This window comes from Artemia sp. Qi Xiang Cuo, chromosome 1, assembly GCF_049724085.1.
Source record: "Artemia sp. Qi Xiang Cuo chromosome 1, ASM4972408v1, whole genome shotgun sequence".
Classification (NCBI taxonomy): domain Eukaryota; kingdom Metazoa; phylum Arthropoda; class Branchiopoda; order Anostraca; family Artemiidae; genus Artemia; species Artemia sp. Qi Xiang Cuo.
In genome coordinates this window covers 53,527,354-53,546,003 of record NC_142794.1, presented here as the reverse complement: position 1 = coordinate 53,546,003, position 18,650 = coordinate 53,527,354, and the positions used below count along the sequence as shown (strand labels likewise).

The 18,650-nt window shown below is 37.9% G+C and overlaps 1 protein-coding gene, 1 non-coding gene and 1 pseudogene across 3 annotated transcripts in view; 1 reads left to right on the top strand and 2 right to left on the bottom strand.

The window, feature by feature from the left end:
- LOC148956476 (palmitoyltransferase ZDHHC18-B-like) overlaps positions 1 to 8,339 on the top strand; it is a 72,589-nt gene extending 64,250 nt beyond the window's left edge. For both annotated transcript variants that reach the window (XM_089095432.1, XM_089095424.1), the window contains exon 9: positions 7,811 to 8,339. In XM_089095432.1, the coding sequence (XP_088951558.1) occupies positions 7,811 to 8,085 (275 nt within the window). In that variant the 3' untranslated portion in view covers positions 8,086 to 8,339. The remainder of the gene's footprint in view (positions 1 to 7,810) is intronic.
- A 6,775-nt stretch (positions 8,340 to 15,114) lies between these two features.
- Positions 15,115 to 15,277, bottom strand: LOC148956475 (U1 spliceosomal RNA). Its single transcript, XR_016142580.1, has one exon. It is a non-coding gene; the product is annotated as a U1 spliceosomal RNA (small nuclear RNA).
- A 701-nt stretch (positions 15,278 to 15,978) lies between these two features.
- Positions 15,979 to 16,156, bottom strand: LOC148956474 (U2 spliceosomal RNA; annotated as a pseudogene).
- Positions 16,157 to 18,650: the final 2,494 nt, after the last annotated feature.

Sequence of the window (18,650 nt, the reverse complement as noted above, 5' to 3'; positions counted from 1 at the left end):
ATTATACGAGTTAAGTCCTGATTCGGTGTAAACACAAGCTAGAGACACTAAATGGGATTGTTTCAAAACTTTTTTGAATGACGGTAGGCATGTTGCACCTTGTTTGACCCAGAATCACGTAAGGATTTCAATGGAATGACTGGAGATCCAAAGGTGTAAAGGCACCCCAATGCCCTTGTACCTCTCAACGTGCCATGTTTTTAGCAGAAAGACAGGAATGCTTCGCCAGACTTGAACCGGAATCATTCAAGCGTTTTCAATATGCTTAATGAGCGATATAAAGTGGGCCCTTGAAGCCCCTCCTCTCGGTTTTATTTTTTTATTCTCCAGAAAGGTTGGCATTTTTATCTTGTTTGAAGCGGAATCTTGCAAGGATTTTCAATTTATATTATTGAATTCATAATACGGGTCGATTGTCGTCCCTCCAGCATGTGGTTTACTTTTTAGTAGAAACATAGGTGTGTTACCCAATGTTTGAACAGAATAATTTAAGGATTTTCAATATACTCGATTGAAGATAGAAAATGGTTCCTTGACTTCACCCCCTCCCTCCCTACCTTTCATTTTATTTTTAAGAAAGACAGGCACGTTGTATCTTGTTTGAAGCGGAATCATGGGTGGGTTTTCAATGTGTATTGTTGAATGCCCAAAATGGATCGATTGCCCCTCCAATGCCTCCTCACGCCTACCATAGAAAATCAAAGTGTCCAAAAGCTTATTAGCATTTCAACTTCTTGGTATACACAAAAGTAGGCATTTTGTATCCCTTTATAACTACTCCTGACAGAAAGTCCCATCTCTGTGATTGAAAGACAGTTTTGGGTCCAAGAACCTTTCTACATCCCTCTCCCCTTTCATCCCCACACTTCGTAGAGGAAGGACAGTCATTACTGTCGTTCATGTCAAAAGTAGGTTCAAGCTAGAATAAAGAGTTTGAACAAAGAAACCGAAGTGCAGCTCTTTTGCGTTCATTGAGTTTTATCGAAAAAAAGCGCGTTTTAGGAAAAAAAAACTATTTTAAGCTTGTATTCAAAAATTATAAATTAATAAGGTCTTATTTTAGCGTGATTTTGCACCACTACCTTGCACACAGCAAGCAAACACGTATATAATCTCTTTTTTTTTTTTTTTTTTTTTTTTTTTTTTTTTTTTTTTTTTTAATTGTAGGTTAAAATATTATATTTAACAGAAACACATTTCTATACTTCCGAATGCATTCTTAAACTCAAGTCGTGTATTAGTCTTGATGATGTTTTTGAACATTTTTCCCCTATTGCTCATGCGTTATTTCTAAAAAAAAAATTGTTTTACTGACCGTTAATCAAAACGAACACTGGTTAGAAAAAATTTGCTGTTGAAGAGTATGACCATTAGGCAGGATTTTGGGATTTGTTGGAAGCCTAGTTGACTCTAAATATATCTGTAGTAGTCCGGGTGCCAAGTGTTGAAAATGTGAAACATACCACAACGGAGTGGGGTAGGTACGAGAATTAGCCTCCCCCCGCCCTCTAAATAGACCATGCTGATTCGAAAAATACCAGCGACACTTGCTTGCGAGGGGTGGAACACTCCGACACTTGACATTATACTATATTTTAATGTTTCATGCAAGAAAATTCATCTTCCACGAAGTTTGAGGTGCAGCTTTCCGCTCAAATACTAGATATAAATGCCTAGAGGGCATAGAATGTCTTCGTAACAAACTAACACGATTAGTTAGAAAAAATGGCAGCAATGACGCAGGTAAAGAAACTAAAAAAAAGTCAGAATTAACACTGTTTATTTAATAATCCCATTCCCAAATTCATTACGGTTTTTTTCCTAGTATTCCTGCATTTCAAGTCACGTGCAATTATTCCTCGTCTGAATCAGCCTCGTCCTTGTACACAAGATTTACACTTGCAATATGGCGAAGTTTTCTTAATAGTGGATAGCCAAGCAGGAAGGGTGTATTTAATGGGTACTATACATCTGTCCTCCATCTCCCATCCAAAATCAAGCGGAAAAAGATACGAGGGGCGGGGCATTAAGGCCTGCAGCATAATGGACACTAGTAAATGCACCTTTTCATATGTAAGGCAAAGGAGTTGTCGGTTGGAGCCAGGCTCTTTTGCGTTTTCCGGCGAGGAAACAAGTGAACGTGGAGGTCATTCTAACACGAAAATTCCTCTGATTTTTTATATGAGGGGATCAAAATCTCGCAACACAGCTTCATAATATCTTTCTCAAGCTCAACTTCTCGGTTGATTTGTTCCAAAATCTGTTCAGTAAGAACAGATATTCGAGGGTACCACGGCACAGCTACTCTAAGGATCGTCTTCTTTTCTTTTGAGAAAATGAAGCTCACTGTATCACCACCGGTGAAACAGTGCAAAAACGCAATTGAATTCATTAGAGACGGCAGGAGTCTATTTGCAAGTTCAGTGACCGAAATGACTTTGCCCCGCAAGCGAACCAAAACATTGGGGGTGGCATGGCTTTGCTTTTCAATCGTCTTAAAAGACGGAAGCAAGATGACCACAATGTTTATATCATTTGCTTCCACGATTACATCCGTGCATCCCGTCCTGGCGCAGAAACCCGTGTGAAGAGCGATACGGGTATCTGCTTCTTCATGTGTGCTGCTCTGTTCATTGGCAAATCTCTCGCAGTTTATAGTCTGGTCACCTGGAAGAAGCTGAACTACTCCAGTTCTATCTGCAAATCCTCCTGATAGGTACACTGGAAAAGCAAGGACGTTGTGGTCAGTACCGGTCCAAAGGTCAAATATACATTCTATAAACTTTGCTTTACTTTGGATGTCAAGCAGGATAGAGTCCCAGCTGTCGAGAACCATATTCGGTCGAATTGAAAAAGATTCTCCAGGCCTGTTTCCACGCCGTTCATTGCATCTACTACTGTCTTTCAAATAAATGACTTAACAAGCCTCAATGTCTTTAAATAGTCTATCATAACGGAAGTTTCTGTCTATCTTTGGAATAGTCTCTCTTTGGGAAGTTTCTCTAGGAGATTCGTAGAAGTCCTTTTAGCAATGTCTACTAAAATTTCATCCCTCCTTAGAGGTTGGCCTTTTATAAAGGGTATAAAATCAACAAATCCCACACTTGCTGCCTTTTGGAAACTCGGTACTCCAGCTGGCCACTTTTCGATGATAAGAGAGTGTTTCAGAAATCCTAATAAAGCACACTTACTGCCAGCTCGTAATACAGTGCTTACACTTTGCGTAGCCTCAAACAGTGTTGGTGGATATGAAATAAGCTCACGACTGAATATTTTCTGCAATATATCAGTGCATGAGCCCTGGTCAGTATCAACAGCGACCATAGTCCGTTTGAACGCATCTAATTCCGGGTTGGCATGCACTGTACTACGTGATGACATTTTGGGTAGTTTTTTAGAGCTTTGGCACGTATTTAGTTTCACTTTTGAAAACGCAGCAGTATCTCCATCGATAAAAGCACCGATAGCCTTTAAGCCAGAAGCTTCGGCATTCAACAAACTTTCGGCGACGCCGGTTTCCGCCAGCTCTCCAGTTATAATATTGAGCAAAGTGTCACTTTCGGAGGAGAAAGGGTCAACATGATCCTGTGCAACAGTCACCACTTTTTCAACTAATTCTTCTCTTTTTCTGAAGCACCTGTTGAATACTGGCTATCCTCAAAATCGCTTAAGCTTTCTAACCCAGCCATAGAGCACAAATGAAAAAAGAAAATTGCTTTCATGGAAGAAAAAGGACAAAGACATAGGAAAGACCTAGAGGGGAAACCTGTGGTGTTCTTTTTTTATTAAGCTTGAACAGATAGAAGTTTAAATTTCTGCTTTAAGCTTACTTTGTGGATCGGAATGGTTATACGTTTATACCAGATATGTCACTGGTGGGATTTCGTACATCCTCTAGATTCTATAAATCAGTTTTTTGGGGAGACGAAGGGTCAGGCGCCAGGCTACAAGGTTGTGGGTGGGGTGGCTTATACCCCAAATTCCGAGAAAGCTGAAAATTAGAACGAAATCAGGCTTTTCAAATTCTGGTAACTGAAAATTCCAGAATTTTCTAAATCATGTGAAACGATTATTGTATTCAGATAGAGGATTAAATTATGAATATTGTCTATTTATTTCATATCTATCTCATTATGGCCTGACTGGATGCAATCCATGCAGTGCATAGGAAAATCCTTTCCACTGAGATTCATGACCAACTTTGTGCCAGTTCTGATGCATAACAAGCAAGTGCCAAAAAAACAGCTATTGGTTTGCCAATCAAAATGGTTTGGACATGGATCAAGAGAGCAAAAGTAAACTGAGATGATATGGCCCTTAAACATAGAGAACTCTAATATCAGCTTCAGAGCTGATATGACCCTGTCACTCAATACTTCAGAGAGATATGACCCTTTCACTCAATACTTTTTGGTTAATAGAGAAATTACCCAATGAGACCATGTGATGACATACAAAAAAGGCCTTACTCACAAATAACATCACATGCTATGCAACCTCCACTGAATTAACCAAAAACTATCGCCAGGAACTTCTTTCTCCAGTTCTGTTGTCTTGATTCGGTCTGGATACTAAAACAACAGCGGTCAAAACAACACCAATCTTGTTTTTTTCTTCTAAAGGACACCGGAAAATGACGTCTGAAACTGGCGTTTACGGCTTTTGCTCACTAGATAGTAATTTTGGGAAATCTGAAGTTCAAATCCAAATTTAATAGACCCCCCCCCCCTTATTTTAAAGTGTCGTTTTTATTTTCGGTATCAGCGTTTTTTAGGTTATTTTTTTGTATATATTTCACAATAACTCCAATCCGTTGTAACCCATGTCTTGAAATAAGCGATATAGCTAAGTAGGGCCCCCACTATTGTGGCAACGTCGATATGACACATTTTCTGTGTTCACCTTATATTTGAGGGAAAGGATAACCCTCGATGCAACAGTACACTGCTGCTGCAATTGGGCAATTCGCTGAAATATAGGACACCTATGGCTCTACTCTTATTTGTAAAAGAATGGTCTACCTTTTTGTAAGCCTCTGTGGTATTTTTTGAGGAAGTTTTCTATTGCAAAGTTAAAATGTCAGTTTGGCAATTATGACCCCAGACATTTTCGGCTGTTACCCCTGCCCATGTTTGGTTATTTTAAAGCAATGAAAGTAACTACTTTACTTCTGAGTCTCTTTCCAAGGCCAAAGTAATGCTCATACTCATGAAACTTAGTCAAGCTTTAAATTATCTGGGGAAGAGCTACGATGCATAAATTTATTTTTCTGATGCTTGGGGACTTGGGGTACCTTCAGGGATGGATGACCCCTCTAAACACTGGAGGCTGAGTTTCATACTTATCTGTCATTGGGCCTTCTTTTTCGAGGAATAGCAATTCTACAGGCAAATATGGCTAAGAAACTGACACCACTTCGCGCTGATGAGCTGGCCTCTGGCCAATATTAATTTAATTGAGAATTCGCTTATAAAAATAATAAAAGGATAGTGCATGAAGAGAAAAAAGAAGACAAACATAAAGAGCATTTACATGAGCAAAAAAACGACAGCAATAGTAAATTTTAGCTTGATTTGAGACAAAAAAAAAATCGGTAAATCAAACATAAGTCAAATAAGGACTCTAAATCATGGGTGACCTGCAATTTCCCTATAATGTTTTTCTCTCACTTTTGAAACTGGGATTTGTGGGTTGGCTACACTATATTTGCTAATCAATGTGAGTTGCGCGTCCATGATTGTATATATAGTAGAGAGTAAAATATAAAAATAAAAAACAGGTAAATTGTTGTATTTGTTATATCGATAGAGGAACCAATGGTCCCTTGTATGAGCATGCTGATTAAATATGAACGCAGGAAGCTGTTTAAGGGGGAAGGATGACGTTTAGGAGGAAAACTAACAGTAGGCAAATTACTCTAAAAATATAATGTATGATAAGAAAAAAAAGAAAAATATCAATAGATTTTGACTTGAGAAGGAGGGGGGTTTCAAAGGTGTTTGCTAGCCCACATGTCGGGCCTAAACCATTTCCATGTCAATTGTTCAAGTTTTACTTGAATTCTAATTTTTTTTTTTTTTTTTTTTTTTTTTTTTTTTTTTTTTTTTTGTAGAGCACAACTAAGAGTGTATTTTTCTTCTTTTTTAATCTTAAACAGTGGCTATCTCAAAATTCTAGCTCGATACCATTAGGGGGTGCATGCGGGCTAGGTAGAAAAATGGTATTGGATGGGGGATGGTTGCCCTCCACTCCCCTTTAACCTATAACTTTATATTACCGATGGAATGAGGCCCCTCTAATCGTTTTAAGACCACCTCTTCCACATGAAGTTGTCGGGGGGGGGGGCATGAATAAAAAGGAAATGATACATTAGGGGCACGAGGCTCTACTTAAGCAATATTATAGCTTTGCCTCTAACTAGTATGTATGATTTTGGTGAAAATAAAAACGGTTACAGAAATCCAACTAAAAACTGGCATGTTCCTATTTATTGGTAATCTTACAGTAGATAGCTATAGTCTTAACGACATGCTATATTTATACCGATGTGAAATGATTTGTGATCATTTTGAAACGTAAAGGTCTTTTTTAGAAACCGTTCATAGTTAACGCTGGATAAGGATATCATCAGTATTTTCTTTGTAAGCTTTTTATCTAATGTTATTATTGTATTGTTTTATCAACTTTAGTGATAACAAAAGATTCTTTTTTTTTCTGTTTTATATAGAAATTGAACCTAAAGTAGTAGCTGGTTTTTCTAATACTAAAAATACACTGAAATTTAGATGATCCAGGAAACGGAAATATTTTGACCAATTTAAGATAAATTAAGAAAACAAAGACGTAAAAAAATCTTATGGTATTGACACTAATTGTGATTGAAGGGTCAGTTATTCCTTTCGGTGCAAATGTTTCGAGAATTTAGACTTGATCATTAGTTTGCTTAAATAATACTTTTTGTTTTAAGTTTATTTTGTTTAATTCGTGAAATAATGAAAAAGTACTGTGGTGGTCAAAATCATTAGCTCTGATCTGTAATTGCTACATCTGAATTATTGTAAATATAAAAAAAATGCAAATTTTATGTAAGTTCTAAGACCGGATTGTGCAGACAGTCTTGAGTTAAAGAAAACCAATGTTAAAGATAAAAACTAAAAACTACGGTTTTAATTCCAAAGTACAGGATATGGGCTGTTATAAGAAGCGTTCTTTTTTTCGTGAAACTAGACTCGAAACTTGGAAGAATAAATGTCAGTGATCCATCTCAGCTCTAATTTACACAGCTATAGAATACTATTAACGGTACATCTATTAAAACACATTGTACCCGGCTAGTTGGCTATAGGACGCTACCTATAAACAAAAAAAATAATATTTAGTTCAAGTTTTTAGCTTGGTGGTGATTATGTTACTCAGTCAAGTTCTGGTGGTAACCCTGATGAGATCTCTTCTCTCAAAAATCACGAAGCGCTCATAGCCTATTTTTATTTTAGGTAGCTAAGTATTCTTAGGCAAGATATTTATATAACGGAGCTTAGAGTAATTTAAGAAATCGCTTTTCAGAACAATAGTCGGGGCTATTTTTGGTTTACTACATCTGAGGTACTATCAGATTAAAAAGAAACCAACTTTGAAATGTGTTTATTTCCTTTAGCCAATATAAATTTGCGACTTTTCCGGGTTGGCTGTGTTAAAATATATTAAGAATGATGTTAAAAAAAAAGAAGAAGGAAGAAACGGTACAATTAAAAGTTTAAGTACCGAGTCATTCTCTGCAATTAACGTATTAACTTTATTCTTACTTTTTCAGTTGATTTTTCAAAAAGTGACACACTGTATACAGGTGGCGTTGGTAAGAATAGCAACAAAAGTGGGACATTACCTAAAAGCTCCTTGAGTATCCCTGTACGTGCTTCTTCAAACGGTACTATACAAGCAGCATTAAGTGCAAATGAGTTACTCCTTCTTCAAGAAAGAACTATGATAAATACGGATTTAGATTTAGATTCACTTGATGGTAGTTTGAGTGCCACGTCACATTCTGGAAGTCAAGCAGGACTCCTTAAAGTTGACAGTGTTCGATAAAAAAAGCTTTCTGTCTTTTTCCAATAAATCCAGTCATTTTTCTTATCTACTCCTATTTTCAGTGTATTTGTATAAAGTCTTTTATATTTATAAAGCTTTTCCTCCTATTCGTACGCAGCAGGTCAAAGAATTTTAAAAAGTTATCATGGTAACCTCGATTTCCGTTATTGCTTCCAGTGTATACTAAATTATTACCTGAGCTTGTTTTAATTGTTTTATAGTTGTACATCATGTATGTAATAAATATGTTCCAAGACCAATGTCAGTTTTCTTTTATTCCGGTATAAGAAGAGATTCCTCTTTTAATTTTCATATTAATGCGAGAAAATTAACAAAGTACTCTATAGTTGAATGAGTGCTAGGCTCTGAGCCTAAAGACGCTTTACAGAACACGCCCGTGCAATCTTCTTCATTGGTCCCAAACGATAGGGGTCGGTTTAAATAAGTGTATTTGCGTACACTTTTGGATTTGAGATGACTCGTCCAAGAACAAGAGGTATAAAATGTGCATCCGAATGATCCAGACGCGCTTGTTCACTATAGAACCTCTGTATTTATTCCTTCTATAGACATCTTTATATCACAGCTGAAAGAACGGTTTGAACTTTATCTGAATGGTTTGCCAAATATCTGCATCCTTACTTCTTTTTCTTCTGTAAATCCCAAGACCATGAAATTCGGGTCTGTGCTTAAACTATATGACGATATTCTACTCCAGGCAGACTGCTTAGTTTAAGAGATTCAGCTTTGGTGCAGCAAAAGGGGCAAATTTTCGGTCACATTAAGGCCTTTTGTCTACTCATCAGGAACGCGACTCTGCTTTGTCCCAAATATTTCTCTTCTTATTGCTGTTCCTACTTCAGTGCCTGTATCTATAGCTACCCCAGGAAGAAGTTTCTCCACACTTTCTCCACGCTAAGAAGTTTAACCTGACTAGTCAAACTGAGCAGTTTAGTCCTGCTCGCATTCCATGGAAACATTTATATCTGCCCAAAAAAAGGTAATAGAAATTTTTGCAGGGAAGAATATCGTCGTTAGACCTTGTCCTGTAGACTCGGAATCTAATAAACTTGACAAAACCTGTCATTTAGGTTTAGTTATGTAGACGCTGACTGTAATAGGCTATTCTAATAGATCGTCTTAGAAGTTGTTTCCTGATGAAGTAAGCCGCCGATTCTAGCGGCGTTTTTACTGCTGGAATCATTCTTCAAAATTTTCTTCCGTATAGGTACCAAGGACTCCGTGTGTTTACTTTGATGTGTTCAATTGAGTCAAAATCTCTTCTCGGTACTTGCATGATATACCCACTACCTAATATTCTTCTAATATGTTTCTCTGAAGCTCAATCCTAATGAAATATACCAAAATAAGATCAAAATATAATATTTTAGAAACAAATTTGGGCTATATATTTGCACATTAGAGGGTCTGCATGCCTAATGTATTAAGGACAATTATTCTGCATATTATGTAGTAAGAATTGCTATCTAACTTCACACTGTCCAAATACTTAACCCCCCCCCCCCCTAAAGTGTGAACATAAGGCCCAAATTGTATATTTTCCATCTATTCTGTCACCTCTCTTTGTCTTGTCTCACTCTAAGCTGAAAGAAAATAACGAAAAAAAATGGTTCTTTAATGCGTCAGTGAATGAACAACTTGAGCGGTAGTGGGTTTATCATACAAGTAACCTCTTCTCTTTTTGTGACAATTTTAATTTAGGTAACGGGTTAAATACAGCAGAGGCCAAATTAGATCGAAGTACAGAAATCTTGACCTTGACCAAAAACTGAAGTTTAGGACTTCTCTTGCCTGAGTGAAGGTCTTTTTCGCTCTAACGCTTAAGAACACATTTATAGTATTCCTAGCTGGCTTTCTTTCCCCAGGGGATAAATTCATGATACACGGTGCCCATCGAATTGAAAAAAAAAATTTAACTGAACCGAACAGAAACTTAGTTTAGGGCCTTCAGCCTTGACCAAAAATTGAAGTTTACGCCTTTTCTCTTTCCTGAGTGCAGGTCTTTTTCGCTCTAACGCTGAAGGACACATTTATAGTATTCCTAGTTGGCTTTCTTTGGGGGATAAATTCATGATACAAGATGCCCATCTAATTTAAAAAAAAAAAAAACACCAAATTTAACTGAACCGAACAGAAATTTAGTTTAGGGGCTTCAGCCATATCTTTAATTATACTGGGTAACAGCCAAAAAATCGCCAGGGGTTTCTCAACTGATTTAGACTAATCTTGGCGTTCTCTGAGTCCGAATATCGCATTCATTTTGCTCTATCAGGTCAACTTTTTGAGATTCAAATTCATTTAATTCAAAAACAAGACATAGCTCTCGTGGGCAAAGCCCAAATATGATGCCTCTTAGTCATAATTAGCAAAATAAAGTTGTCTGATAAAACTTCGTCAGGATAAATAACTAAAGGATTAAAACACTTGAGATTGAGAATAAAATTGTCTGATAAAACTGCGTCAGGATAAAATAAACTAAACAATAAAAATACTAGAGATCATTGTAATATTTCACAAATCTTGGTACAAAGCTTTTACTGTAGGGCATGGTGTTACAGTGGACTGGGGTTAGTTTTGGAACATTCTCAGCCACTTCCCTGGGGGGACGAGATCTTATAGGGACAAAAGGTGGGGGAAGGAATGATCGGTAGATCATTCCGCCATAAATGATTTGCAGTGATCTCTTCTGAACTCGTTCTATTTTATCAGTTTCATCCAGCGTAAGTGCAAAGTGTCAAACCAGACAAGCATATTCAACTAAGGGACAGATGCAAGTGTAAAATATTAGTTTCAGCTTGTCCTTAGGAACTCGAAATTTTTCAGTGTTTTTAGCATTTGGATTGCGCCGTTAGCTTCTTTTATAATTGTCTTAGTATTCTCCCGCCATGAGAGGTCAGAAGAAATCACCACACCAAGTAAAGTTATTTTATGGCTTATTAGCTCGGAAGCGATAGGAGGTTCGAAAGACAGTTGAGTATTCTGAAGAAAAGAAAATGTCGCGACCGAGCATTTGTCTTTATTCACGACCATGTTTAGTTCAGCCGCCTCTGAGGTAACTTGGTCGTTGAAACCAGCAGCATTGCTCTCCATTTGTCCTCCAGCTCAGCAGCAATTTCATTAATCATGAGGAGGAAGCCCAGCGGCCAGATCACAGTTCCTTGTGGAATTGCACAAAAAACTGGCAGAGAAGAGGAAAATTGGTCTTTATACTTCACAGTTTGCTGTCTGTTAAGAAGCTCTTGTTGATTTTAATAATAAAGCTGGGTATATTTTTTTCCGCCATTTTTTCTAAAAGGATTTTGTGATCAACAAGGACAAATGCGTTTCTGAAATCAATAAAGATACAGCCATAGGCCTACCTGACGAGCTATACTACCTGACGTATGCTAATATCAGGAGTTTCGAGTTCCATCAAATTTTTCTTTTGAAATATATCGAATTACAGCATTAGTTTATTTCTCTAAAGTATTTGCATACGTGTGTGCGTGATTGCAAGGCTATTTAATTAACCTGCATTTTTGTATTTCTTTCACTCGATCGATATGGCTTCGGCGCCATGGTCATACAGAAATGATCATGACGTTTTCTGCTACATCTGCAGAGATTGCACGCTGTCAGTGGACAGGAGAAACATAATAGGATTTGTAAAGCGCGCCTACGAGGCTTACTTTGAAGTAAAACTGGGTGACCAAAGTAAGTCCTGGGCACCCCACACGGTTTGAAATACGTGTGTGGAATACATCCAGCAGTGGACAAAGGGCGCAAAAACTTAACTGAATGTTGGGATTCTAATGGTTTGGAGAGAACCGTTAGACCATGCATCGGATTGTTGCTTCTGTGGCATCAATACTACTGGCATCAACCGGAAGAGTTGACACAGCCTCCAGTACCCCGACCTTCCATCTGCCCACCGTTCAGTTGCTCATTGCAAAAGATTTCTACACCAGTGTTCACAAAGCTTCTCGACAGTGACGACAAGGCCACCAGTGCAGATGAGGGAGGATATAAAGCACAAGATAGTCTAAAGCCCTTTTCACAATGTGAGCTTAATAATTTGGTTCGGGATTTCCGTTTGTCGAAGACTTCCTCAGAGCTGTTGGCCTCCAGACTCAAAGGGAAAATCTGTTTGGTGAGGACGCACATATCTCTTCCTTTCGTAGAAGTCATGAGGACTATATGCGGTACTTCTGCCACGAGTAAGACCCTGTGTACTGCCGAGATGTCGCCAGTCCTCTTGTTAAACTCGTCGCTCCTCAATACGATCCAGGGGATTGGCAACTCGTCGCTCCTCAATACCATCCGAGAGATCGGCAACTCTTCATTCACAGCAACAAGCGCTCTTTGAAGAGTGTGCTCCTCCCCGACGGGAACAAATTAGCCTCAATCCCTCTTGTGCAGTCCACAACTCCCAAAGAAATATATGAATCAGTGAAGTACGTGCTCGACAAAATCCAATATGAGCATCACCAATGGATCACCTGTATCGACTTCAAGACGATGATCTTTCTACTTGGTCAGAAGTCTGGGTTCACGCAGTAACCATGCTTTATATGTATTTGGAACAGTCGAAACATATCCTAGCACTATGTAAAGAAAGGGTGGCTGGCGCCAGAGCAGTTAGTAACTGGGGCGAGAAACATCATCGACGAACCTATTGTTGACTGGTAGAAGATGTTAATCCCACCGCTACACATGAAGCTTGGACTAATGAAGCCGTTCATGCACACTCTGGATGAATTTGGGAGGTGCTTCACCTACCTGTGCTGAGCCTTTCCTTGATTGACCATTGAGAAGCTCAAGGCCGGCATTTTCGATGGCCCACAGTTACGACAGCTCCTATAGGACACACAGTTCGAAAACCCAATGAAAACGCTAGAGTGCAGTGCGTGGAAATCAGTTGTGCACATGGTGAACAACTTCTTGGGGAACACGAAGGCAGCAAACCATGCCATACTCGTCAGGATCATGAATGAGGCCTTCCAAAAACTCGGATGTTTGGTGAGTATAAAGATGCACTTACTGTTCTCACACATGGAGAAGTTTCCTGAAAACCTTGGGGTGATGAGGGACGAGCAGGGAGAAAGATTCCACCAGGACATGCGCCAAATCAAGGAGAGGTACCATGGAAGATTGGATCCAGTCCCATCATCCAGGGATGATGGCGGACTACTGCTGGTCGCTGAAGAGAGACAGTCCAGCAGCTGTTTACACACGGGAATCAAAGAAACACCGATTTCTGCTGTGAACTCTAAAATTGTGTGTCACGTAACGCTCATTCTTTTACTAATATTTTGAATTATGCTTTTCAATTTTGATTGAGTAAATAAAAATTGAATTCAAACTATCTTGCCAGTTATATCTTAAGGAAAACGAAAAAAACGTCAGGGGTTTCTCAGCTGATGATCCGCAGAATTTTTTTTTTTACACAAAATAGATTTTTGTTAAATATCTGTAGCAAAAAAATTCTGAACAGATAGAGAAAAACAAAGGTCATTTTCAGCTTCAGAGCATCAAAATTAGTCCTGGACGATTTACAAAAATTATTTTTTTTTTTGTTACCCGGCGTTATAAGTCGATTATTCAAGCGTACTAAATCCAAAACTTTTACTCTGTTTTGTCAGTTTTTTACACGGACGATCCGTCTGACAAGTATTAGCAGCCATCCTCAACTAACTCGGGACTATCTTTGAATATGTTGAAAAAAATGTTTAATGGCGTCAGGCATTTATATCCCAAATAGTCTCAAAAGTAGATATCGTAATTTTAGAAAAAAAATTTCATACAAGAGGGTACAGAGTTTTCAACGGAGGTAATTTGATGAACTGCCTCCTAAACAAAAGCCAAGCTAGAAACCTTAAGTTGCGGAAGAATTAGGTTCTGTCTTTGTGTCGGAGAACTCAGCGCTAAATCGTCTTACCGAAAGTATACTTCCCAGAGGACATTCGTGTCTAGAATCCGTCTCCCACGTTGTGTTTCTCAGCCTGCATCAGTTTTGTCTCTCATCCGCTGTCCTGCCTCGAGGTATTAAAAAACATATTTTCGCTACCTGAGTGAAAAAAATATTTACCCGTCAGTGCCAGTGATAATAAAATCTTATTTTACCCTCAAAGTCAGAAATCCTGAGGCAGGGGGCTTGTGCACCTTTTTCAGAAAATTTGCCGTTCCAATCCCGACTTTTTACTGAGTTTCCTCTGCAAATCGACATGAGGGATCTTCGCTTTCTTCACTGGGCTGTCCCATTTATCAATGCAGTTGAGTCTTTCGGCTCCTTAAATCCTTGATACAGTTCTCCCCGCCTTACCTCGTATTTATCTTTGCCTCCTGGTAAGAAGATGAAAACCTCCTCCACCTCCTTAAAATCCATAATGCCAAGGCCAGGTTTCCTTGGTGAGTCAGCATGTGCTTGACATGAAAAATCGTGTGATTGACCCACTTTCCAAATAATGCATCCCGCCCATTGATCTGTGCGATCTGATGGCGTAGACTACAACTTGGAATTATACTCCCTGTGTTTTTGGGGGTTTAGGGGGGGAAGGTACCTAGGTTAGGTGACATTCCAATTTTTTAATTGGGTAATTAAAAAATTAAAATCCCTAATGTGCAAATATATGGCCCAAAGTTGTTTCTAAACTATTATATATTCATCCAATTTTATTTCATTTCATTTATCCCATTTCATTTTAGAAAAACCTCCTAAACTGGAATGGAAATACTGTTACTCGACAAAGGAGGAGTGAAGGTTCTAAGAGAATGGGACTCAAGAGCGCCTAGGACTTGGTTCGTTATTGCACCGAGCCAAGAGTGCCTTGGAGCATTCCTGACCCGCTTAAAATTAGCTGCCCCGGGTGTAATCTGTTAAAGATAACAACAAATACTTAGCACTGAAAAGCTGAATCTTACATGTCCCATTACTGCCTTAACAATAACAAATTGTGTACTTTTTCTTACAACTGATATAAACATCACATACAAAAAGTGCCGATAGGACAGAACTTAACAAGGTGTGGGCATGAGTCCACGCGAACGCAATCCCCAATTGCCAAAAATTACGCCATTAAGTTACCCCCATTGGAGTAATCACAGGGGTCAGCCAATCCTAAGTCCAATGGAAAGGCCTCACCCTGGGAGCGCCTCCTTCATGATTAAGGTAGCTCTTCAGCCAGTTTAGTATATTATAATAGATATCTAACATTTTACTAACACTTTTCGGCATCAATCCCGTTCCTTTGAATGTCAATTAAAAGCTTCAATTTATTAGCCAGATACAGGCTTTCAAAGCTTTTTCGCATCATTGATTCAATTCTCTAAATTATTTTTGAAAATAGAAATGCCCCATTTCATTTTTATATGCAAACATTTTAATCCTTTGATTGCAAGTTTACCTATTTGAGAAAAGAAAATCAAGGGTTTCTCACTCTGTTATCAATATGACTGAAAAGTCGAAACTTGTATTTCTGAGAACTCAGTGGCCGTTATTCTCGCTAACAACCAACGGGGGTTTTAGTTATTACTACTACTACTAACAAATCAACACAGAACCAAGCTCTCTGAGGCCAAAAACAATCACTTCAGCAAGTCTGTTCGAATCTTGGTTCAATTTAAATTTCAGCATTTAATAATTGCATACTATTTTCGAAAAAGATGCATGGGGACTTCAATCCAGGTTGGGGATTTTAATTTAATTATGGCGAGTGGTCATTGGCTTTTTCACCATTAAATTTTGTAAATTATTAACAGTTTTTCGCATAAAAAATAAATATATACATTCAACATATTCAACGGCTAGGAAACTACAGACATGGTTTCCATAATGTATAAGGAAGCGCATAATATGTCAGTGTTTAAGGGTCGTGAGATTGGATTACCCCTCGAAAGAGGAACGCCAATCTCAGAGAAATTGTAATACAGTATCAACGTGTGAACGAAGCGGAGCAAGCCCCAACATTTCTTTAGTTTCCAATCGTCAGTTTAATATTCTGTACACAGTGTAGAAACCGTATGGGGTATTCAGCTGATAAAAACATATACTATAATTTGATCGAGAAGCGATTATTATACAAGGATTATCGAAGACTCTAAAAGAATACGAGTAAAAAACTTTGTCAAATATTTAATTTTGGTTCCAATACTCTAATAACATTCAACGAACTTATCACTTTGTCTTTAGATTTTTATAAACAATATAAAACATTTCCCATAATATCAAAAATTATCTCAAAATTTTAATGGTAAACGGAAAATTTTCCAATCAAGACTTGGACAAACTTGTCATTCAAAAAGCCAAAATCAGACAAAGATTTAGACTACTAAAAAAACAAAACTGACCTGTTCATCTGGAGCCTTGAATTATGCAGGCTTATTTTAGGTTTGACATGATATTTTGCAGAAACTAAATTTCAGCTGAGGGGGGGGGACACAAGGCGTTCCGAGCGCCCGTCAAGCGGGGGGCGGGCTGGGGCAGTCCCCCCTGACCCATAGCAAATTGTTCCCCGGGAGCACCTCCTTCCTGATCAAGGCAGCACAAAATCCAAATAAGAATGATTTGATAAATTAAAATGTTGTGAAACATTTTCACATTAACAAATCAAGGTTCTAGATTTTTTTTAGATAGTAAAAACATGTTTTCTTTCTGATAAAACCGTCCTAATCGCCTGAGAGCACATTTAGCTTTTCGAAAATAAATCATAGTAAATTCCTATGAGTTTTTTTTTTAAACAGGATTTTAAAATAGACAGGAATACAATTACTATTTACTATGAATTTCGTAAATTTTTCGAAAAACGGGAAAAGAAAAACATATTCTTTGTTTTAGTGACTCAGTATATCAAAAATTTATAAATAGCAGAAAACTCTAAATTACAGAAAACAATCCCTTTTATAAATAAAATACAAAGAAACGATATTTTATCTATCAGGGTAGAAGTGTACAGATCCTGAAGGACCCCCCCCCCCCCCACAAAAGAAAATTAAACAATTTGATAATAGGGTATTTTGATTTAGTTCAATTTCCCATTGAACATGTCGTGACAATTTCAACGTAGTACCCTTAGCCGTTCTTGAGGTAGCGCCCTTTGTACAAAACTGAAAGCATAATGTGTATCTTGTTTAGTTTAAAATCCCCCCTCTCCCCCCCCAAAAAAAATACCCTGATGTTCGATATTAACTTCTAATTTTAATTTTAAATATTAAAATTTTGTTTAACTTTATATGTTGGCAAACCCACCAAAATATTTACGTAAAAAAAAATTCAAAAAAAAACATAAGATTGCAAAGTTTTGATACATCCCCAAAAAATTTTTTTTTAAATTTTTTTTTCTTTTTTTTAACAAAACAAAAAAAAAAAAATAAAATTAAAAATAAAATAATCAACACACCAAACCATTTATCCGGCATTTATTTAACATGTGCGAAAAACCAACTGCGCTAGGAGGCGTTTAATTAGATTTTGAAGTATATGCTAATTATTAACCTACATTAACCTTGTTGATTTCAATGTTTTATGTACCAAAGGAGTTGCAACACTTAGGTGATTAGTTTTGCTTACTGTTCGTGACGGTTTAACACTATCCTACGAAATTTATTGAATACAAGCAATGATTTGGGACAATCCAAATATAAAAGGATTGTCCCAAATATAGGGGAAACGTAACAAGGGAAAGATAGGACACGGTACAGTACCTATATATCGTGATGCCTTTGTTAAGATTATTTGAAAAAAACTACGTTTTCTAAAGAGTTAAAGAGGCTGAGTTACAAGGTCGAACCTTAAAACGTACAGGGATTAGGAGGCACAGTTGGGGGGCTACCACCCCCCAAACCCCCCGCTTTCGCAGCCTTTAAATATAAAAAAAAATTTCTTTAAACTGAAAGTAAGGAGCGACATTAAAACTTAAAACGAACAGAAATTATTCCGTATATGAAAGAGGCTGTGCCCTCCTCAACGCCTCGCTCTTTACGCTAAAGTTTGACTTTCTCACAACTCTTTTTTTAAACAATAAAAACTTTAGCGTAAAGAGCGAGGCGTTGAGGAGGGCACAGCCTCTTTCATATACGGAATAATTTCTGTTCGTTTTAAGTTTTAATGTCGCTCCTTACTTTCAGTTTAAAGAAATTTTTTTTTATATTTAAAGGCTGCGAAAGCGGGGGTTTGGGGGTGGTAGCCCCCAACTGTGCCTCCTAATCCCTGTACGTTTTAAGGTTCGACCTTGTAACTCAGCCTCTTTAACTCTTTAGAAAACGTAGTTTTTTTCAAATAATTTCTGCACGTTTTTGTACAGTTTATTACTTATTATTGCTTGACTAACTGTTAGCTGATCGTGTCAGGAGTTAAAGTTGGGGGGCTGCCGCCCCCCAAACCCCCGCTCTTGAACATTCTTGTGTTAAGGCTTTTAATTCCTGAATACTCAAATCACGTCGTACAGGGTGCCTCCTAATCCCTGTACGTTTTAAGGTTCGAACTTGTGACTCAGCCTCTTTAACAGCCCCCCAACTGTGCCTCCTAATCCCTGTACGTTTTAAGGGTCGACCTTGTAACTCAGCCTCTT